This window comes from Puma concolor, chromosome D1, assembly GCF_028749965.1.
Source record: "Puma concolor isolate L17-30 chromosome D1, mPumCon1.1.hap2, whole genome shotgun sequence".
Classification (NCBI taxonomy): domain Eukaryota; kingdom Metazoa; phylum Chordata; class Mammalia; order Carnivora; family Felidae; genus Puma; species Puma concolor.
In genome coordinates, this window is record NC_141676.1 from 16,851,168 (window position 1) to 16,873,862 (window position 22,695).

General features: G+C 51.6%; 1 protein-coding gene and 1 long non-coding RNA gene across 4 annotated transcripts; one reads left to right on the forward strand and one right to left on the reverse strand.

Moving 5' to 3' along the window:
• Positions 1–189: 189 nt before the first annotated feature.
• On the forward strand, positions 190–20,750 carry ARHGAP1 (Rho GTPase activating protein 1). 3 transcript variants are annotated; one of them, XM_086677545.1, is made up of 14 exons: positions 190–338; positions 3,882–4,051; positions 4,279–4,374; positions 5,761–5,790; positions 11,771–11,858; positions 15,859–15,990; positions 16,602–16,688; positions 16,891–16,989; positions 17,356–17,463; positions 17,548–17,624; positions 17,837–17,914; positions 18,391–18,519; positions 18,700–18,803; positions 18,975–20,750. In XM_086677545.1, exons 2-14 carry the CDS (start codon positions 3,919–3,921, stop codon positions 19,161–19,163), a joined length of 1,350 nt encoding a protein of 449 aa, XP_086533671.1. In that variant the 5' UTR covers positions 190–338; positions 3,882–3,918; the 3' UTR covers positions 19,164–20,750. The 3 variants fall into 3 exon arrangements, with proteins under 3 accessions (XP_086533671.1, XP_086533673.1, XP_086533672.1); XM_086677546.1 differs by lacking the exon at positions 190–338 and adding an exon at positions 567–606; XM_086677547.1 differs by lacking the exon at positions 5,761–5,790 and having other exon boundaries at positions 191–338.
• LOC147576514 (uncharacterized) lies at positions 15,334–16,895 on the reverse strand. Its single transcript, XR_015240844.1, has 2 exons — positions 16,496–16,895; positions 15,334–15,450 (listed from the first exon to the last, which is right to left on the reverse strand). It is a non-coding gene; the product is annotated as an uncharacterized LOC147576514 (long non-coding RNA).
• Positions 20,751–22,695: the final 1,945 nt, after the last annotated feature.

A 22,695-nucleotide genomic window follows, 5' to 3' on the forward strand; every position in this document is an offset into this window, starting at 1 on the left:
CAACAATAAGAACCACAGGATTCCAGCGGGCCACTAGGGATTCGAGCTCCAGGGAAAGCGGAACTAATTGTTCCAATCACCTCCTTTTGGGAGGGACGGGTCGGACACTTATGCTGTCCCTCTCCCAGGCGGGCATTTAAGCCAGCACGTGCAGGAAAGTGGGAGGGGATCCTGGAAAGCCATGTTTGGACCTGGCAGCGAGCCGGAAGTGGGTTGGAGGTGTGGCGGAAGTGGTTGGGGAGTGAGGAGCCCCGGAGGGGGCGGTTCCCGTTCTACCGCGGAGCCGGATGTTTGCCGAGCTTTGACAGGCGTGGCACAGGGAGCAGTGCCCGACCACGGTGAGCTGCGGAGCGCGGGGGTCTTCCTGGGTGGTGGGGGGGAAAAGGGAGGGACTAGACAGGTCACTTTAAGGCATAGGGTCAGGAGGGGGATGATTCGAGCGGATCCTAGGAAGGGAGCAGGAGTGGTATGGGGCCTGGCTTTCCCACAGCGGGTTTCAGCCCCCTCCTGGGTCTGCACCGAGGTGACTTGTCTTCTTTGCTGCTTTCCTCCTGCACTTCCCAGGGCAGAGTCTAGGTTAGATCCCTGTCATCGAGCAAGCCCACGGTAAGGGGAAGTCTCTTTGGTCCGAACTGGCGAAGCGCTAAGAGCAAGAAATTTGGGGGAAGTATTCCAGCCTGCCACTAATTAGGCCACGCTTTCATCTCTATTTCTTAATCTCTGAAATGGGATAATTACACCTATTACGGGTTTTGTAAACCACGAAGCTCTGTACAAATGCATTTGTAGTCGAAAGTCTCGCTGTTGTATCATGGGATTTGCATTTTCGCAATTTTGGAGCCCCAACTAGGAGGGCAGTCCCAATGCCAGAGAATACGATTTCAAGTTATCTCAGTTCTTCGTGAAGATTAGGGGAGAGGCTTTACTTTGTTTTTTCATGGCACCTCTCTGAACCTTCAGAATCACACGAATGACAGTCATTTAAAGAAGTGTTGAGGGACTGACCTGCATCAAGAGACCACTTTATACAGATATAGATTAAAATCTTGACTCAGCTGTATGACCTGCCTAAACAGTTTGCTTATCTTTTCTGGCCCTGACTTTCCTCGAGCAGTAAAATGGGCCTGGTAATGCAAACCTCATGGTGCTGTTGTGAAGTTAAAAGGTAATTTGTCTACTTTATAGCACTATATAGGCTCTCAACAAATATTGGTTCCCTTCTCCATTTAGGAGACGAATTCACTCATTCAGTCATTCAACAAATGACAGCATCTGTGTGCTGAATAGGTCAGGGATACTTAGATTCTCAGAGGGCCTTAAAATTGCATAGAAGATTTCATGCATGTGCTGATTTTTCTTAGGGAAAAAGTCCACAGATTTCGTCAGAATTTCAGAGAAGTCCAGAGGTGAAAACCTCTGCCTAAAATGATTCTCAAAGATCTTTGTAAAAGTAGATATTACCTGTGGAGAAGAGAAATACTAATCTCAGAGTAAGGAGTATTTTGCACAGAGTGGAACAGGGCTTGTAGGTGACTGGAGTCTTAGGCAGCCAGGATACTTCATGGCCACCCCTTTATATTAGAATTTCCCTGAGCCAGCTTCCCTCACCCTCCCACTGAGTGGGAGCTAAACTTCAGGGTTCACAGGGGAAAGCAGCTGTGAGTTGGAGGCCAGTCTGGCTGGGAGGTGGAAACAACTGTGATTAGTTATGCTGGAAAAGGAGGCTATGGGGTGGGGGAGGGGTCAGTTTTGGAAGAACAGACAAAACAGAGGAGCAGTTACTGGAAAAGAGGTGGAGTTCAAGTTCAACTCCCTTTTAGAAGGTGTCCCTCTCCTTCCCTCACACATACTTCAGCTCGCAGCTGTTCCTTCTAACCCTGTTGTTCACTTCAGTGTGAGTATTTTAGAATACTGGAGAATTATGTTTCTGGAAGGAGTCTGTGCTTTTATAGATAAGGAGATGTAAGTCTAGTTAGGAAAAGACTTGCCCAGCATCTTTGCAACTCATTGGCTCCAGCAGGACTATAATCCAGTTCTCCATATCCCTCATCCCATGCCTTTTTTTTTTTTTTTTTTGAGTTAAGACCCACTATTGTGCAGAAAGACTTCTCTGGGATAGCTGTGGGCAGGGCTAATGGAGCGCTTGGTGCCTGGTCAGTGACAGAAGAGAAGGCATGAAGAGAAGACTCAGGCCTAACAGGGGTTACTGTGTGCTGAGTTCTGTCCCTGTTACCCAGTGGAGTCCCCTTTCGGGGAATCCTCACAGCCATCTGGTTGAATGGGAGGAGTTTGTTGATGAATCAGGAGTGGATTCCTCAAGACTTAGAGTTGCCTGCAGTGGAGGCTTGAAGGGCAATGGGAGAGCAGGGGTGTGGGGCACAGCAGCACTCACTGAGAGAAGTGCATTCCCAGATAAGAGAGGGTCATCTTTCTCTGTGCTCATGGAAGGGATTTCTATTTTGGTGGTAATCAGCAGTAGTGAATAAGTGTAGCAGAGAAGAGGCCAGAGGAAAGGAGGAGAAAGACTTTCTGGATTTTGGTTTTTGTTTTATGGCTGTTTGGCTATTTGGCTGCTTGGCTTTGACTCAGGAGCTTGGAACAGCTTTTGCCACTGAATCAGTGTGGTTGCCCTGGTAACAGGGTAGTTGTTGCTAGGCACAGGGAGCCGGGTTTACCAGCCAGAGTCCTCGGCTGTGACGTGATGTGTGCAGGAGGTTGTCATGTTGCCTTAGAGCCCAGAGGTGTTTGGGGTCTGGATCCTAGCTAGCAGTTCCCCCCTCTTCTCCCTCCCTGTGCCTGGTCTTGTCTGGACTGTATCTGCCCTGCTGATTCTCTGACTATATATGTCATTTTTGGGCTCTAGGAATGTAGTGTGCTTAAAAGCAGCCTCTTCTCTGGGGTTGGACTGAGTGGATTCAATCCCCTCCCTGACCCACAGGGTGAGTTTGGGACGGAAGGGGATTGGCCTCCGTTTAGGGCCGAGGGCAGAAGGTACTGCTCTCAGGCTTCATGGGGCCACATCCTTGCTGCCAGACCTAGACCTGGGCAAGCCCAGCTTCCGAGCTGGCTCTTCTCCCTCTCAGTCTGCTGTGACTGCTGGTCTGTTTTTTGACTCCTGTAGCTTAACACTCTGAATGCCATGGGATTCCCACTTTCCCATCTGTGCTCTCCAATGCTTGGCACTGTCTGTTGACCTTTCCCACCTTGAAACTAGCATTCAGAGCTCCCTGCAGTTTAGAGTGGGCCTGGGAGCCCCCAAGAGCCTGAAGATTGCCCACTCTGACTGGCAGGCAGATTCCATCCCATTTCTTGTTTCTGTCCTGGGGCAAACCCAGCTGGGCACCTTGACCATTGACTTTTTTCTGGGACCCTGTGGTCTCTGGCCACCTCCTGTTCCCAGGACAAAAGTGAGGGATGGAATAAACAAGGCCACAAATAACTTTTCATGTGGAATATCCCTGTACTCCGTAGATGCTTGCAACATCTCTACCCTCTAACTGCTGGCACCTAGGAAGCTTCTGTGCTCTATGACCCCTGAGGACGGGGTATAGACTTCTACTCTCTGCAGCTGGGACTGCATTGCTGAACCAGATAGGCAGTGGGCAGCATGGGCCCTGGCACGGCTCATCCCTTATCCAACTGGAGGACCTGAGGGCACGCCCTGAGCTGCACCATCCTCTGCCCCAGCTGCCTTTTCTGGCATCATGCCTGTGGAGAACCCAGGGCTACATGGAGCTCTTGGCAGGGATGCGAAGTGTTGAGGAACAGGAACAGGGGACACTGCGGGAGGAAAGAGTGAGATCAGGAGGGCTCGCTGTAGAAATCACAGGGGAAAAGAGGGTGCCCCTGACTTGCTAACCCCACCCCCGGTTTCTCTTCAGGTTCTGTGGAGCGAAGCTGTGAGGGACAGGCTTGGTCATGGACCCGCTTTCAGAGTTGCAGGATGACCTGACCTTGGATGACACCAGCCATGCTCTGAACCAGCTGAAGCTAGCCTCCATTGATGAGAAGAACTGGCCCTCAGACGAGATGCCCGACTTCCCCAAGTCAGGTGGGTGCTGCCGGATCTCAGGCAGCCATACATGCCTTAGAAGGGGAGACTCCCTTCCTGTCGGAGGAAGACCCCAGGAGTGCAGGAGGAGGGCAGGGAGACCAGCTCCAGGGTGGGACCGGTAGCACAAATCCTATGGTGGAGATGGGGAGGATCAAAGAACACAAGTCTTGGGGAGAACACTTCCAGTCCCCCAGATTACCCTCTGCCTTTGCCGTGTTCCTCAGATGACTCCAAAAGCAGCTCCCCGGAACCCGTGACACACCTGAAGTGGGATGACCCTTACTACGACATCGCCCGGCACCAGATTGTGGAGGTGGCAGGTGAGCACAGCCAGCAGTGCACCGTTTTCCTCCTGGTCTCACCCCCGGCCTCTCGGGGTAGGGACTGGGGAACCGGTGGGTGCCCACTCTGTGGTCTGACCCCTGACCCCGGGGCTCCTGAGCACACGTACCATTCTTTAAACTCACACACTTGATTGTGATGGCCACTTGGCCTGTTCACCTGCAAGCACATCCTGACCTGTGACCCGGTTGTCTCTATTGGCCAATGGCGTGTGGGAGGCGGTGTGGCTTAGGAGACTTTGAAGTCAGAAAGCCCCGGTTTGATTTCCAGCTCTGCTCTGTGAACTCATGTCCTCCTCAAAGGGTCGCTGAGAGGATTACAGTAGTGACTGTCTATCAGGGTCTAGCCTGGAGCCGAAACATAGTTGGCCCTGAATGAGCGGCAGTTGATCTCCCTTCCCTTTGTCCTGATGTCAGCCTTTCCATCCCATCAGTTACTGGGGAACCAGGGAGGTGCCAGTTCCTGTTGGGGAAGCCCTACCTCCAACGAAGTCTGGAATGGCAGAGTGTCCTTCCAGAAGTTAGGGAGCCCATGACCCCCTGGAGCATCAGGTCCCAGGAAGATGTGCTACCTTCGTGCGAGTGGGTATGAGCCCCGCCTTGGGTCTCAGCCTTAGTGAGCTCCCACTTTCCTGTTCTTAACGCCGGACCCAGAGTAGGGGAGGTCGCAAGGATGCTGGTGACCTGATTTCTGCCTGTAAGGTTGTACTACGAGAAGAGGAAATTAGAGTGATAGGATTCTTTGTCTTTCCCCTAATGGTCGTCCTCACTGGTAAGGACAGGCAACTGTAAGCTAGCATGGCAGCATGGCTCTGCTCTGAGGCATTGGGGTGGGCAAAGGAGGCCAGGCAGCACATGGCTCTGGAGCCCAGTGGTGCTGGCTTAAGGGGGCCCTAGCGGCATCTGGCCGTAGGGAAGCCATAGGGAGGTCCATATCTCTGAATGCTGGGCTCAGAGAGGGATGGGGCAGTTAAAAGAGTTGCCCCTAATGTCAGAGGCGTTTCCATGGCATTTGTGTTCCTGGTGCCTGCCTGGTACCCAAGCCTGGGTTGGAAGCCTTGGCTATGACTTCTTTCATCCATGCAGAAGCAAGGCTGAGAGTTCTTACCTGGCCGGGTCCTTACCTGGGCACAAGAGAGTCACCCAAAGGTTCAGAACTTTCTCTCCTCACTTCCAGAAATGGACCTGATTGGGGCATCAGGAGTATCTAATGTGGTGTGACATAGTCTCTATCCTCCTGGCCTATGTGGCCAAGACACAAAACAGAGCAGGGGGGGGCCACCCCCATTCCCACCCTCACCCCGGCACCTGGTGACCCCCTTTCCCACTACAAAACAGAGCTGCAACATGTTTCTGTTTCCCTAGGGTGTGATGAGCCTGAGGGGGCCCAGCCAGGTAGGTGTGTTCCTGGCTCTCTGTGCTTGGCCTCTGGGCTGTGGATCAAGAAGGGCTCTTGGTGGAAGCCAGGGGGGGGCCAGCTTAATTGCAGCCCCACTTCAGGGAGCTGGGAGCTGGCGGTACCTGGGAGCCGGAAATAGCAAAAGGTTTACAGGAGGTTTGATAGGGTGGTGCCATGTGGGGACACATCCGGAGCCCAAAGGGAAAGGGGCTTCTGGGGAGGGAGGGCCCACGTCCCTGGGTGCAGGAGGCTGGCTGTGAGCAATGGCCTGGCCTTAGGGCTGGCTCAAGGCCCCTCTGGTGGGGGTGCCCCCAAGGGTGTGCCTCTCTAACTGCTGAGAAGAATTTGGATTGGTACCACCAGAGCAGGAGTCATTTGATGAGACCACGATGATGTCCTGGGAGGCCAGTTTCCTGGCATTAGAAACTGGAGAAAGAGCCTGTGTTGGAACGGAGGATGGATTATGTCCCCATCTCCTCTGCAGCCTGTGTTCTCCGAGCTGGTAGTAGCTGTCATTCTCCACAGTCAAATTTGACTCCGTCCAGGTGGTTCTTTCCAGTGGTGTGCTGATAAACGTTTATCAGTTGGCTCTCTGGGAAGGCGGGGTGGGGGTGGAGGGGAAGGCTATTATTTATTTGTAGCATTTGCAATTTCGACCACAGCAGATTTCAAGCACCAACATGATGTCAACTGGCTACAGTATCCTCATCATTTAACAGTTTAACAAACCTGTGAGCCGGCCCCAGCACAGTGCCCCAGCCCCCACCTCCCAACTCCTTGGCCTGCTCTGCAGGTTGCGGGTGGGTGGTAGCTGGTCTGGCGGTTCCCAGAATGCCTGCTAGAGGACTGCACTGTTGCTGATTGATAGCCTGGGCACGTTCCTGATCGGGATCTGGGGAATGCAGAGTCTCCCTTCTCAGGCCGCTCCTCTTTTCCTGGTGCTTTACACAGTCTCTGTGTCTTCTCATTGAGTCCTCACCCCCAGTGCCCTGGAGACACCAGACTCCTTCTCCCCCTGCAGTCTCCAGGGCAGAAGTCTGTTCTCTTCTGAGAGCAGGAGTAAAGTTCTTGTAGCGGCAGTTGCCCTCTCTGCTGGCAAATGCCAAGCCACCCAAGGGATTGAGCAATGGGACTTAACCCCAGGGAAGGGAGGACAGGGGCTAGACCCTGGGGTCACCCACATCTCATTCTTGCTTGTCTGAGAGTCTTGCCTTGCAGCCCCTCACCGATCCCCCTTTTGCCCCATCCCCATTCTGACTTCATTCAACATGCATTTGTAGAACACCTACTCTGGAACAAGCCCTGTAGTCAGCACTGAGGATTCAGTGAGGAAAAACACACATCACCTCCTTCAAGGAGCACACAGTCCAGTGAAGTCGTTCTTAGAACTGGCCAGAGCCCTCTTTAAGAATATGAGTGATGTGGACCTCTTCTCCTAGGGAACATGTGCATGTGTTTGTAATATTTTTCATATCACATCTTGGCCTTGGTAGATGCCCATTGGTGGAGCCGTCGTTGAGAACCCAAAGTTTCCCATTTACAAGGTGTTGACAAGGCCAGCCATGATGGAGCCACAGGCCCCTGGCCCCTCACCTCAATTGTTTGCTTAACCAGTGACTATCTCTTTAAATTCCAGAGCCCTGTGAGCTCAGAAGTCCTGTCCCTCTCCCGCCAAAGTCCCTATATTTGCCAACCAATGAGGGCTGCATCAGTCAGTCGGGGGGGGGGGGGGGGGGTGGGGGATGGTGGTGGCAGGATGAAAAGAATCTTTTGGAACCTCCATGCTCCTCCTTGCATTTTCCTCTACATTCCAGGCCTTTCCTCTGCTTAGAGGGGAATAGGCAGATGTCCCGCCCCTCACATGCTCATGGCAGAGGTTCCAGATTGTAGATGAGGCTGGATCAGCCAGGCTGATCCTTTGTCCCTGCCCTACCACTTTGCTCTTGCTTCTTCTGTCAGTCTATGGGAAGGGATTGGAACAGGCCTGAGAGCCAGCCCCCACTGGACTGGAGGGAACCCAGTACCTCGGGATCTGGGCTAGGGTATGACAGCAGGTGGTCTTGCAAAATAGACCTGTTGCTGGATGAGATGAGGCTGCACCTTCTCCTCAGACAGGCTTGCAGAGGGCTCTCTGCTTATAAGTTTGGAGAAACTCTGTCCAGGAAACCGTCTAAAGCAATCTTGTAACCTAGATATCATCATGAACAAATTCCAAAATAGAACCATGCATACCACGTAATGCTGACCTATGACTTTATGCAGGCTTCCAACGTTTCTTGAATATCTGCCACATGCTGGGCTCTGGACCAGCACTGGAGTTTCAAAGATGGATGAGCCATGGCTCCTGCTCACAAGCCAGTAGAGGAGACAAGCACATAAACAATTATACAGAAGAGTCAAAGTATCACGGCAGAGGAACAGCTAACCTGTCTCAGGGAAGGAGGAGAGGACAAAGTCTTCTGGAAAGAGTCTTAAGGATTCCAAGGAGTTAGCCTGGAGGAGGGGAGCGGAATTGTCTCAAGGAAGTTCTGTCTGGCAAAAGAAACAGCAGTGTCCCAAAGCTGCCTGATGTGGACTGAGTTGCAAGCATGTCTGTGTTGAAAGTGTCTGAGCCTGGAGAATCCTGTGAGTCATTCCAAAGAAGGGGCTGATCTAGAAGTTGGATATGGTAGACAGCTGGGAGTGAGGTGCTAAATTAGGCCAAAGCACCAAGCCATGCAGCCAGCAGGGCCTGGGGCCATGCTGCCCACATTCCAGAAGCCTCCTTCAGCCCCTCTGAGTCTTGTCCCAGCCCTGGAGAAAAGGGTCAGAGCCTTGGCAACCACTTCGGAAAAGCACTGACTCCTGGGTTAGGTCACTGACCGAGAAGAAGCATCAAGATCATGGCTTACTAAATATGGAGAAGGGCAGTCAGCAAGGCATGGGGCCGGGGGGCAGGGGGGGAGGGTTCCTTAATCCTCAGAGGTAGGTGGAGGACAGATGCAATGTGTTTCATGGGTTGTGTAAGTAGTCTTCTCATTTGCCCCTGAAGCAATGGGGATTAGGCAGTTGTGGTTTGGTGTCTCTGCAGGGTTGTGAAGGAAAAGATGTAGGGAAGGTCCCTGGGACATGGGGCAGTGAGGACCAGGCCTTGTCCTCATTGAGCTTTGTTTGGGGTGAGTGCTGTGCTGACCCTGCAAGAGCATCTCACCTTGGAGGGCAGTAGGAGATGTGTCAAAAGCTGCCCTGCTGCTGCTGCTTCTGCTGCTGCTTCTTTTAGTGTTTATTTGTCTTAGAGAGAGAGAGACAGACAGAGCATGAGCAGGGAAGGGGCAGAGAGAGAGACACAGAATCTGAAGCAGGCTCCAGGCTCTGAGCTGTCAGCACACAGCCTGGCGTGGGGCTTGGACTCACGAACTGCGAGATCATGACCTGAGCTGAAGTCGGATGCTCAACTGACTAAGCCACCCAGGCACCCCAAAAGCTGCCCAGCTTCTTGACAAAGCCAGATTAGACCATCAAATAGTGACCGGTTTGGGGCAAACACCCCAGTGATTACTGCCAAATGAGCATTCTTGCAAAGCATTTCAAACTCCTCTGAACTCCATGTTCTTTAGAATATCCTTAATGAGAGGGACATGTGGGTGGCTCAGTTGGTTAAGCGTCTGACTTCAGCTCAAGTCATGATCTCGTGGTTTGTAAGTTTGAGCCCCACATCAGGCTCACTGTTGTCAGCCTGTCAGCACAGAGCCCACTTCAAATCCTCTGTTCCTCTCTCTCTGCCCCTCCCCTGCTTGCACTCTCCCCCGAATAAATAAATAGTTAAAAAAATAATATCCTTAATGAGAAGGGGTATGATTTTTAGGAATGTCTAGGAGTCAGAGCCAAGTGTGGTTAATAATTCTAGTAATAAAATCAGAAAATGTGATAGTGGTCAAAGATGAGGCTGGACCATTAAGTAATCACACCCATTTCCTCAGTGGCCTTGGACTTGCTCAGAAGGTAGTTTCAAGAAGTCTTCCAAATACGCTGCTCAGAGAGGGCACTTCTGGAATAAGCATCAGCTTTTAAGATAACTTGCTAGATAGCAGTTGCTTTGATGGGCATGACTTTCAGTTTTTTTAAGTTAAGGTGACATTTAAATAACAAAATTAACCATTTAAAAATTTTTTTTTCAACGTTTTTATTTATTTTTGGGACAGAGAGAGACAGAGCATGAACGGGGGAGGGGCAGAGAGAGAGGGAGACACAGAATCGGAAACAGGCTCCAGGCTCCGAGCCATCAGCCCAGAGCCTGACGCGGGGCTCGAACTCACGGACCGCGAGATCGTGACCTGGCTGAAGTCGGACGCTTAACCGACTGCGCCACCCAGGCGCCCCAAAATTAACAATTTTAAAGTATGTAATTGGTTTTTTGTTTTTAATGCTTATTTATTTACTTATTTTGAGAGAGTGTGAGCAGGGCAGGGGCAGAGAGAGAATCCCAAGCAGGCTGTGTGCTATCAGTGCAGAGCCTGACACGGGACTTGATCCCACGAACCTCAAGATCATGACCTGAGCCAATATCAAGAGTCCGTTGCTTAACCAACTGAGCCACTCAGGCACCCCTACAGTTGGTGGTGCTGAGCACATTCACAATGTTGTACAACCACCACCTCTGTCTAGTCCCACAATTTCATCCATACCCATTCTAAATCCTATAACCATAAAGAGCCAATCCCTAATCTCCCCTCTTCCCAGCAACTGACAACCACCAGTTTGCTTTGTTTATGTGGATTTACTTATTCTAACATCTTTTTTTCTCACTTTATTTTTATTTTATTTTTTTTTAATTTACATCCAAATTAGCATATAGTGCAACAATGATTTCACGAATAGATTCCTTAATGCCCCTTACCCATTTAGCCCATCCTCCCTCCCACAACCCCTCCAGTAATCCTCTGTTCTCTGTATTTAAGAGTCTCTTATGTTTTGTCTCCTCCCTGTTTTTATATTATTTTTGCTTCCTTTCCCTTATGTTCATCTGTTCTGTGTCTTAAAGTCCTCATATGAGTGAAGTCATTTGATATTTATCTTTCTGTGATTGACTAATTTTGCTTAGCATAATACCCTCTAGTTCCATACACATAGTTGCAAATGGCAAGATTTCATTCTTTTTGATTGCCGAGTAATACTCCATTGTATGTATATACTACGTCTTCTTTATCCATTCATCCATCCATCGATGGATTATGGAGAGTATGACATGGACATTTGGGCTCTTTCCATACTTTGGCTATTGTTGATAGTGCTGCTATAAACATTGGGATGCATAACATCTTTTTTTTAACCTTTTATTTATTTTTGAAAGAGAGACGCAGAGTGTGAATGGGGGAGGGGCAGAGAGGGAGACACAGAATCTAAAGCAGGCTTCAGGCTCTGAGCTGTCGGCACAGAGCCTGACATGGGGCTCAAACCCACAAGCTGTGAGAATCATGAACCTGAGCCGAAGTTGGACACTTAATTGACTGAGCCACCTAGGCGCCCCGGATTTCCCTATTCTAGATAACTCAGATAAGTGGAGTCGTACAATATGGAGGCATTTGCATCTGACTTCTTTCACTTAGCATCATGTTCTCAAGGTTCATTCATAATGTAGCATGGATCAGTACTTCATTCCTTTTTATGGCCAAACGACATATCCGCTGCATGGATATACCACATTTTCTTCATGCGTTCATGCGTTGATGGGCATTTGGGTGTTTCCACCAGGTGTGACTTTTTAAAAAGCTGTTATTTTTTTAGACCCCAGCTCAGTAGCCCTGCGAGCAACCCGTCCCTCTTTCTTCAGTGACACACCCTTGAGTGCAGACAGCTGCCCAGAGGTATGTCTGCGTTAGCCCCTCTGGCCCCTGCACTATGTGGTACAGGTCTCCAGGCCCGGCACCTTTCAGTTCCTCAGCCCGCCTCTCTCGGCTGATCTGCCACCCACTGTGCTCCATCTTTCTCCACACCTAGGAGACGACAAGTATGGGCGGAAGATCATCGTGTTTAGTGCCTGCCGAATGCCCCCGAGCCACCAGCTGGACCACAGCAAGCTCCTGGGGTGAGTACCCCTGGGCAAGGTGGAGGGACCTACACCCAGTATCGGCTGATGCCGTTCTCCTTACCGTCACTTCCCTCAGTGCCTCTCCTCTTCTCCCGTGGGAGCTATTTTACATTTTGGGGAGAGCACTGCGCTAGGAGTCAGACCTGGTTTCTAGTCTGGGAAACTGCAGCCTTAGAAGGTTGTCTTCATCTCTTCAAGCCTCTTTTCATAATCAAGCCCTCCGTCCTTGTGGGAGATACTGCACGCGGATGTGCTTGGAAAAGTTAAATACTATCCACACAGGAGGACTGATTATTATGATGTGGTGCTTCTGATGTGGTTGCAGTTGTTCATCATTTAGATGAATAATCAGTGAATTTTGTGTCAGATTTGGTGCCAGTGGCTTCTGTACCTATCTGGATTCTGTTAGCCAAATATATGTAATAGCTCTGATTGGTCTAGAAACCTGATAAGTGTTCACTGCTGAGCCACCACTGGGCCCCGGGCATGTGGTCGTGGGCGCAGGACCTCCGTGGATGCCGGGCCAGAACGGTCTTCTGAGGTGCCTTAGTGTGTGTCCATTTACCATCTTGCACTTCTCTCCTGATCTCTACTAAAGGACTCCCTGAAACTGATACCAGTTCTTTGGGATCCTGAATGGCTCTGTGCATGTAGGGGGTGGTGAGGGGTTGGGGCAGGCCAAGGGTGCGGCTGCAGAATGGGAAAGGGCCTGAGTGCAGCATCTGCAGTCCTGGTGAGCCAGGCCTGAGTCTCTCCGGCCTTGTGTGAGTTTCCTCTCTGGCTTCCTGAACCCTTCTCCTGCCGCCCCTCAGCCAGGCAGGCCGAGCCTTGTTCAGGCCCATCACATGGCTTAGCCAGGAGCAGGCCAGGGAGCTCAGCCTGAGGGTAGGTGAGTCACACCCCTACCCTCTGGTTTAACACAGCCCGTCTGATTTGGCAGGTGACAGACTCCTGGCCAGATAATAGTCTGAGTGGGAGGAAATCAGAGGAAGGAGATGGGAAAGCACCCAGTTTTCAGGAGAAAGCTTGCTGAGTGAGGCTCCACCACTCAGGAGGCTTCCTCTGATTTCTGGAAGCCCCCTGCATCCATCCTGTCTGTCCTCCACCCCTTCCCAAAGTGGTCTCCCTGCCCCCATGCAGCCTGCACGGCAGCACTTTCAGTGGGGATCAATCACATTATCTCAGCCTTGTCCTTTCCCAGCTGTCCAGCCAGATCTGGGAGGTTGAAATAGAAAATGTCCGAAGCTTGGATTCAGCTGTACTCCTTACTAGCTGTGTGCTTGGGGGCAGCTCCTTTCTGAACCCTATAAAAATAAGAATTGTGCCCACCTCATAGGGTTGTTGTGGGCATTAGGTAAAGGTAATATACGTGAAATGTCATTGTATATCATTATAAAGTATTACAGATTTCAAGAATTTAGAAAAACGTAAGTAGCTATAAAGAAAAAATACAATGATAAATAAAATCTCCCATAAACCTACCACCCAGAGAGAAAACTAGTGTTAATATTTTAGTGTATTCACCTCTTATTTTTTTCTATAATATATACAGGTGTTTGTATAGTCCCCTCTGTATCTTATATAACATTTTCTGAGCATTAAACGTTCTTCAAAGATATCCTTTAAAAACATGTTATTGGCATATGTGTGCAGAGAAAAGTCAACAAATTATGTATACTACTTGATAAATTTTCAAAAATGGAATACACAGGGGTACCTGGGTGGCTCAGTCAGTTAAGCATCTAACTTTGGCTCAGGTCATGATCTCGCGGTTTGTGAGTTCGAGCTCCGCATCAGGTTCTGTGCTGACAGCTCAGAGCCTGGAGCCTGCTTCAGATTCTGTGTCTCCCTCTCACTCTGCCCCTCCCCTGCTCTCTCTCTCTCTTAAAAAATAAATAAACATTAAAAAATAAAGAATTTCCAAAAATGGAATACACCAGGGGCGCCTGGGTGGCTTAGTTGGTTAAGTGTCCAACTTCGGCTCAGGTCATGATCTCGCGGTTCGTGAGTTCAAGCGCCGTGTCGGGCTCTGTGCTGACAGCTCAGAGCCTGGAGCCTGCTTCGGATTCTGTGTGTCTCTCTCTCTCTCTCTGCTCCCCTCCCCACCCCCCCACTCATGCCCTATCTCTCTCAAAAATAAATAAAACATTAAAAAAAAGTTTGTTTTTTTTTAATGGAATACACCATGTCATCCACACCCACAGACCTCCCTTTGCTCTTCTAGTCACTACCCCAATGGGTGACTGCTCTTCTGACACCTAACTTCACAGATAGGTTCTGTCTGCAGAAACATCTTGTAAGGTTTTCTATTTATAGATATCCTGTATTTTATTTAACCAGTTCCCTGTTTTTGGACAGTTAGCTTGCTGCTCAAATTTTTTTCCATTGTAAAACAGGCCACATGCAATGAACAGCCTTCTACAAAAATGCTTCTGTTCATTTCTGATTGTTTCTTTAGCATAAATTCCTGGGTATATTTCTATAGGATCAAAGAGTATGAACATCTTTCAGCTTCTGATACACATCACTTTACTGCCCTCCAAAAAGGCCATAACATTCATCAAAGAATGACTGTATTTTCACCACAATTTTTGCTATTTTATAGTTACAGAATGGCATCTTTATATGTGACAGCTCTTTGCAGACTGCAAAGTGCTCAATGTGTATAAGGGGTAATTACCATGTAGCAATAAGGATTGGAATCACAGTAATAATCCGGCATTAGACACTTCACATGCCTGCCTGTGTGGGCCAGACCAGCACCCTGGGCCATGATATAGGGCACTGTGTCTGGGTTAGGTCAGGCTGTATCTGAGCACTTACTCAAATCCTTGAATACCTCCCCCGGCACCATTCCTCCCTCCCCCCCACCCCCCCAGAAGTCCTTAGCCTTCCTGTAGGCCCAGCCTCTCAGCCTGGAGTGGTGTTCTGCTGGGGTCTGAGCATGGTTGGCCAACCAGAAAGAACTTTCCCTGGACTCCTTTCCCATTCTAGAGTTCTTATCTGTCCCCTTTGTACTTATCCACTTTAGGTGCTCAACACCTCTGCATGTATGTGCTTGTGTGGGGTGATAGGTACTATGTTGTGAGCATGGGGAACTTGAGATGTGGCTCTTTGGTCCAAGAAAAGCCCAGTGACTAGAGCAGGGGAGGGGACCCTCTAGTCACCCCAATCCCCTCTCATGGGCACAGTGCTTTATAGACTATGATGGGAAGTTGAGTATATAAGCTGCCCTTCGGTCAACAGGACCAAACATTGGAGTTAGCTCATCTCCAGGTTCCACCACAAGCTGCGTGACTTTAGATAAGTGCTTGACCTCTCTGAGCTTCACTGCCCTCACTTGTAAGGAGGAGATAATCTCAGCCCCAATTATTATGAGGAAGGCAGGAGATATTGTATACAAAGTGCTTGGCAGACACTAAAAGCTAAATATATATATTTTTTTATTTTTTTAATGTTTATTTTTGAGAGAGAGAGACAGAGACAGAGACAGAGACAGACAGACAGAATCTGAAGCAGGCTCCAGGCTCTGAGTTGTCAGCACAGAGCCTGACGCAGGGTTCAAACTCTTGAGTGGTGAGATCATGACCTGAGGCGAAGTTGGACGCTTAACTGACCGAGCCACCCAGGCACCCCTAAAAGCTAAATACTGATGAATGGTGACTGTCGTCATTATTATTGACTCAGGGCAGTCCTGCAGAGAATGTTACTGCCATTTTTACTGCGGGTGTGTGAGAGGGCTCAGTTATAGTCCCGATCTCCTGATTTCTGGCCTGGGCTGTTACTACCATTCTTCTTCCTCCGTGCAGCCCAACCACTAGCCTGAATCTCCTCCACGACAACACGGTGACTGATTATGCAGCCAGAATAGGCAGTGCAGGAGAGGGGCTCGTGGGGAGGTGTATGATACAAGCAGAAGACTCCTGGGGTGCTGAGTCCTGTCTCAGGGGGCCCCGCCTGTGTCAAGGATGGGCCTGAATGGGCTTTGCTCTTGTAGGTACCTGAAGCACACCCTGGACCAGTATGTGGAGAGCGACTACACACTGCTGTACCTGCACCATGGCCTGACCAGCGACAACAAGCCCTCCCTTAGCTGGCTCCGGGATGCCTACCGAGAGTTTGACCGCAAGTGGGTTGGGGCCTGGGGACAGGTCTGGAGCTAACAGCTCTGCCGGGTTCTGGGCTGCCCTCTGCTTGCTCAGGAGCTTATATCCAGTTCATCTCCAGGCTCCACCGCAAGCTGTGTGACTTCGGATAAGTGCTTGACCTCTCTGCGTCTCCCTGCCCTCACTTGTAAAGAGGGGATAATCCCAGCCCCAATTGTTATGAGGAAAGCAGGAGATAATGTGCTTGGCAGACGCTAAAAGCTAAATATTTTCTTTTTAATTTTTTTAATGTTTGTTTATTTTTGAGAGAGACAGAGTACAAATGGGGGAGGGGCAGAGAGAGACCGAATCTGAAGCAGGCTCCAGGCTCTGAGCTGTCAGCATTGGGTAAAAGCAAAGAATCTGAAGTTGGAACGTCCTGGGTTTAACCCCCAGTTTCTCTACTTATTCACCCTGCCCTTCCCTGTTACTTAACCTCTCTGAGTCTCCATTTCCTAATCTGTAAAATGGGACAACAGTGGCACTTACCTCTCAGGTTTTCCATGAGTACTCAAATCAGAAAATGTGCACGAAGAACCTAGCTGTGTGCCTCTTCCACCACGCCCACTGCTGACTTCCTGTTCTGTCTCTGCAGGTACAAGAAGAACATTAAGGCTCTGTACATCGTGCACCCCACCATGTTCATCAAGACCCTGCTCATCCTCTTTAAGCCCATCATTAGGTGAGCAGCTGATGGGGGAGAACAGTGACCTCCCCACACTTCCCTCTCAGCTCTGAAGCACATACCTGAGGAGGCCAAGAATCCTGGAGACAGACCATTTTTGGGCTCGGCCTTTGCCCTTGGAGGGGCTGCCGAGGGGATGGTGGGGGCCTGCCAAAATGGGCCCTCCCCCACTGACCCATGCCCGTTATTTTGCCGGCAGTTTCAAGTTTGGGCAGAAGATCTTCTATGTGAATTACCTGAGTGAGCTGAGCGAGCATGTGAAGCTGGAGCAACTGGGGATCCCTCGCCAAGTGCTCAAGTAAGGCCTGGGCCGTGTGTGCCCGCCGGGCACGGGTGTGCCTGTGTGTCATGTTTGTGGGGTAGGACATGCCAGCCAAGGGCAGAGGAAGCCTTGAGAACCCCAGGAAGCAGAGGAAGTGAAGGTAATGAGTAAGAGACAGCATATGGGGTCAGAGAGTGTGAGGTCAGATCCCATTCCTGTCACTTAAAAAACTCTGTGACTGATTCTCTTCAGTCTCCACTCTGTCCTGTGTAGAGCAGGGCTCCTATGAGGACTGAATGAAGTGACCCACGTACAATAGCACAGGAAGTACCCAACACACAGGGTTGCCAACGTGACGACAAAGCCAAGTCGAGGGCCTGACCCTCCCCTCTGCTCTCCCAGGTATGATGACTTCCTCAAATCCACACAGAAGAGCCCTGCGACAGCCCCCAAGCCCATGCCACCACGGCCCCCTTTGCCCAACCAGCAGTTTGGGGTCTCGTTGCAGCAGTGAGTATGCAAAAGGTGGGCAGGCCTGGCACGTGGGGACCGGAAAGGGCTTACAGACCCAGCTCACTGCTCTTGTCCCCACAGCCTCCAGGAGAAGAACCCAGAGCAGGAGCCCATTCCGCTTGTGCTCCGGGAGACTGTTGCCTACCTGCAGGCTCACGGTGAGTGCCAAGGCCACTGGCCGCAGGACCTCCAGGACCTGCTTCTTCCCCTGCAGCCGAAACCGTAGGTCCCTCCTCAGCCCAGTCTCCCAGCTCCCCTTGGGGAGCATCAGCACCCACACTGACCCTCAATGGAACCCCAAGACAGAACAGGTCGAAGAGTCTGCACACTGCCCCAGAGCTGAGACTCACCAGGCCCCACTGTTTCCCAGCTCTCACTACTGAGGGGATTTTCCGGAGATCAGCCAACACTCAAGTTGTGCGGGAAGTACAGCAGAAGTACAACATGGGTGAGTGCTCTGGGGTGTGCCTGGGCCCGCAGTGGGAGGGGAGGAGGGGGGGAGATGGGGCACGGGTGTCACTGTTAGGGCACTTCTTTGCCTTCTGCTGCCTGGGAAGCAAGGGCCCTCCGTTCTGTTCCTGTCAGAGGTTTCTGTGGCATTTGGTAGGATTACATGGGTCCCACTCCTGCCTGGCTGTCCCAGGCCTGCTGCCTCATCGGTCAGGCTTCTGGGTCCTGGGTTTAGATTCAGAGATGAAGAAGAACTGTCATGTGTCATGTGTGCTGGGGGGGCCCCATTCAACCCGGTCTCCTCATCACAGAGGAGGAGGGGAAGGCCTGTGTGAAAGGGCTCTGTAGGAGGAGGGTGTTGTGCAGTGGCTGAGGGTGATCGGGCAATGATCTGCTCGGCCTCTGGATCGGCCGTCTGGATAGGCCGCCGGCCTCCGTGCTGGGCCCAGCTCCTTCTCCATCCCCACCCCCCAGGGCTGCCTGTGGACTTTGACCAGTACAATGATTTGCACCTGCCGGCGGTCATCCTCAAGACCTTCCTCCGGGAGCTTCCTGAGCCCTTGCTCACCTTTGACCTTTACCCCCACGTTGTGGGCTTCCTCAGTGAGTGCCCCTGTCTTCCCTCCCTAGTTCTGTGCTTATTCTGCTGGGTTGGGGTCAGGGCTGCACTCAGAGCAGGTAGATTTGGCCTGTCCTCCAAGGAAAGTCTGGTTGGGGTCTCCCTTCTGGCCTCATGTCGGCCCAGCCCCGGGCCACTGTGACCTTGGCCCCAATTCCTTGTAGACATTGATGAGAGCCAGAGAGTGGGGGCAACGCTGCAGGTGCTCCGGACGCTGCCTGAGGAGAACTACCAGGTGCTTCGTTTCCTCACTGCCTTCCTGGTGCAGGTGAGACCCGGCCTCAGCTTCTGCTGTTCACCTGGAGGAGGGCGGGGGGGGGGGGGGGGCGGGGGGAGGGGGGGCGCGGGGAGGCGGGGGAGAGCTGCCACCCTTCCAGCTCTTGGGAATGGGAGGCAGGCTCTCTGGCTTCCTGCTGCAGCCCCCTGATTCCCTCCACAGATTTCTGCCCACTGTGACCAGAACAAGATGACCAACACTAACCTGGCTGTTGTCTTCGGCCCTAACCTGCTGTGGGCCAAGGATGCTGCCATCACCCTCAAGGCCATTAATCCCATCAACACGTTCACCAAGTTCCTTCTGGATCACCAAGGGGAATTGTTCCCCAGCCCTGACTCGGGAGGGCTCTGAGCCCTGCCCCACCACCCTTCCCAGCTTCGGCCTTATGAGTCTGGGGCTCCTGCCCAGGAAAGGGGCCATGAGGCCCTGGGAGCTGGAAGCTGGAGCCAGCCAGTTGGGCAGCTCTTCCTCCCCTTCTGTCCAGCCCACCTGGCCAGCCCTGGAGACCTCGCTGTAACCACGAGACATTTTTCTTCGCCTTATACTTCTCACTGCCTCCTTGAACCCCTGGCTCCTTGCCAGGCTCTGCAGATCTGGCGGCCTTTGGCTCTTCTAGTATGAAAAAGACTGGCCCCAGAAACTGCTTACCCACTTTCTCCTGCCTCTCTTTTCCTGGCAATTGCAGATGCCTCAATCACTGCCGGCTGGGCTGGTAGCTGGGGCTGATCCTCCCTTTCCTGGCTGCTGGGGAATAAGAGGCCATGCTGGCTTGGGCCTGCCTGCTGAAGCATCTCCCTGGGTGAAGGCCTTGTGTGCCAGCACCTGCTCCTGTCCTCTCCTCTAATGGTTCAGCCTTGTGTTTTTACACAGCTAAGGAGGGGCAAGGCTGGGGTCTGCTTCCTGTTTCTGCCTCCTTCTCGTCCTCACATCCTGGGTCAGGCTTTCTGAAGTGATACTGCCCCCAGGGTGTTCTAGCCCCCTGTTCTGGCAGCTTGGATGACAGGGCTGAGTCCCAGCATCCATTTGAAATATACACCCCATTCCCACCCCAAAGCCTCTTGGCGGTCTGGTTGGGCCAGGGACAAGCAGTCTCATCCCCCCTGCCCCATGCCTTGCCTCTTCTCTCTACCTACTTGGACAGATCCTCAGTATAGGGCTCTTGTGGACAGGTCTGTTGTGGAGTCACACTGGTCCCTGCTCTGGCCAGAAGTGACTCAGTGCCTCAGGATCTGTGGGTAGGGACTCCCGGAGGGGCTGAGCAGAGACTTTGCCAATTAGATCAGTCCCTGCCAGGGGAGTTCTAGCAACCTCCCCCAGGGACTGCAAGCCCCAGGGCCCTGTCATCTTTCAGAAAATATGGACCCGAATGATTGGTACTTCTCATTCCAACTGTGTCCCTTAGAATGATACTCCTTCCTGGTGAACCCTGGGGACCCCACTTCCTGCAGCCTTGTCCCCTGGCAGCAGGATACTAGATGCACAGTGGCCCTGCCCCCACAGCCTTGGCCAGAGCCTGTACTGGGGTGGGGGGGGGCCTTATTGACCAGCCCAGCCCCATCTGTGAGGGGGGTGCAGCCTGAGCCCCGACCTCGCTGGGCTCTCTCCTCATGATGCTAGCATGTCAGGACTCCCGGGGCCTGGAGTGGCTGCTGGTTCCCTGACAGTCCCTGCATCTCTAGCCCAAGCCAGGGCTTCCGCTTTCTGCCCTCCTGTGTAGATCAGGTGTTGCTCACAGCCCCATTTACTGGGGAGCCTCGTGGATCTCTTTGGTCTTTCTCCTGTCCCCTGTCCCACTGGTCTGTACCTGCGGGGAAAAGGGGGGGAGGCGGGAGTACTGTGAATCAAGTGTTCACATTCACTTAATGACTTCCTTGGCACCAATCATGTATTTCACCTTTGCACTTTTTGTATTTCAATAAAAAAGGAGATGGAAAACTACCCACCTGAATGTTAGGAAGTAGGCCTGGAGTCTCAGAAAGGGGTGGGAAGCGTGGTGTGGTTGTGGAAGATGAGCAGGTGGGGCCTCAGGAAGTCACCTCCCCAGTCCATCTGACCCCTTCCTTCCTTCCTTGTCTTGTTCCTTGGGGAGTGGGTGTGAAGCCAGCTTTCTGACATCTTCCAGGCTTGGACGTGTGAATGGTCACTCTCCATGTTGTAAGTGTGCACCATTCCAACTGGCCACCAAGTGCTGTATCCTATGACCAAGGCCTCTTCTGTCCCCAGAATGGAGGGGACCGTGGTGAAAGCAGTGTGGGCTTTAGAATCAGACCTGGTCTTGAGTCCTAGTCCCATCACCCCTCCCACCAGCTCCAAATGGTAACAGCCATATGATCAGCCCACATGAGACTGTCTCCTTATTTCTCTAAGGATCAGAAATGATGCACACAGGATGTAACAGTGAGTGCTCAGTGGTGATCAGAATGACCGTCATTTCACAAAGGAATGAGATGGTCCCAATTTTGTGGAGCAGCTGGGATTGGAAACCTCATGTGACCATTTGCTTCTCTTGGCCCTCCTGTTGGCCTGAAAGACTTGGCTCTTTCCACCTGCCACCCAATCCTATAGAGGCTAGGAAATACCCAGTTTTCCCTTCCTCTCCTGAGCAGGTTTTGCTGTGCTTTTAAAGATTAAGATGGTAAAATTTAAGTTATGTGTATTTTACCACAAGTTAAAGATAATGGTTTGTCACTTGGAGGGCAGATCAGAATTTCACTTGGCATGATGGTCAAGGTCAAGTTCCACCTGTCTGCTGCCTGCCTATTAATTGCAATCAGGTTATGGTGGCCTCAGCTGAGCCTGTTCTTTTTTCTCCTCGTTGCCTGCTCTGGCTGGGGGAGCCAGGGCAGAACTGCAGGATCAAGCTGTGGTGTTAAGATGCTGGTTAAAAACACAGGCACCGAGCTGCAGGAAGCTAGTCCCATTGCACAACTGGCCCTCACCCAGTTAGTCCAACGGAAGGCACTGGCAGCCTCTCTCACTGGCTCTGTTCAGCTCTATGCTGGGTGACTGTTTGGAACAGAGGGACAGTATCCTAGGGAAACTATGAGAGGGGAGCCAGAGACCAAGAGAGTTGTTCACTTGGGCTGGGCTCCTGGCAGGGCCTCTGGGTGACGCAAAAGCCAGTTTACTGCTGCCTTGGCAACAGCAGGTCTCTGGGGGCAGGGTGTAGGGAGATGCTTTAAAGGGGTAGGACACCATCATGAGACATGGGGCAACTGAACACTTTTAGTTTGCTTTTGGGGGGGATCCCAACTGAAGGTAAAGACACTAGGGACAGCCTTTTCACCATTTCTGATGTGGGTTCGGTGACTGTCCCAACTGGCTGCACAGTCAGGTATCATGGCGAGTATCATGTGCAGTTAACTAACAAGCTAGGGCTCCGAGGGCCCATAACGATGGCAGTGGGCAGCCTCATTCTTTTCAGCCATAGGTTTGCGCTAAATTTAGAATCTGCTAACCATTTACTGCCCTGGCTTCAGCCTGAAGGGTGTAGGGAGGCAACCCACACAACAGTTGCCTAGGTCTGTCAGGCAGTTAGTCCCTTGCTTCTAGAACCATTTCTGCCTCTGCGATACTGGCTCTACCTCTCGCTCCCATCCCCCAGTGCAGTCACAAGTCAGGAAGCAGGAGCCAGCTTTACCAGGGCTGAGATGTGTGCTACAGAAGCACACAGGGGGCCAGGCAGGAATAATGTCCGAGGGGTTCTTCTACTTGTCATGGCTCCTTAGAGACCACAACAGGGCCTCGCTCAAGCTGTCAGATCGGAGCAGCTCAACAAACTTGACGGGCCCTTGACTTCCCTATATTTCATTCAACCCCTTCCCCTGTCTGGTTTGCTCAGCCACAACTCCTCCTAGATCAGCAAACAGATACTGGGCAGCTT

What these genes read in the sequence shown, in the direction of transcription:
- ARHGAP1 (XM_086677545.1), top strand. Translation starts at nt 3,919, where the DNA reads ATGGACCCGCTTTCAGAGTTGCAGGATGACCTGACCTTGGATGACACC. An exon ending in TACCGAGAGTTTGACCGCAA is followed by an intron (nt 15,991 to 16,601) that starts GTGGGTTGGGGC and finishes CTGTCTCTGCAG; the next exon opens with GTACAAGAAGAACATTAAGG. An exon ending in TTTGGGGTCTCGTTGCAGCA is followed by an intron (nt 17,464 to 17,547) that starts GTGAGTATGCAA and finishes TTGTCCCCACAG; the next exon opens with CCTCCAGGAGAAGAACCCAG.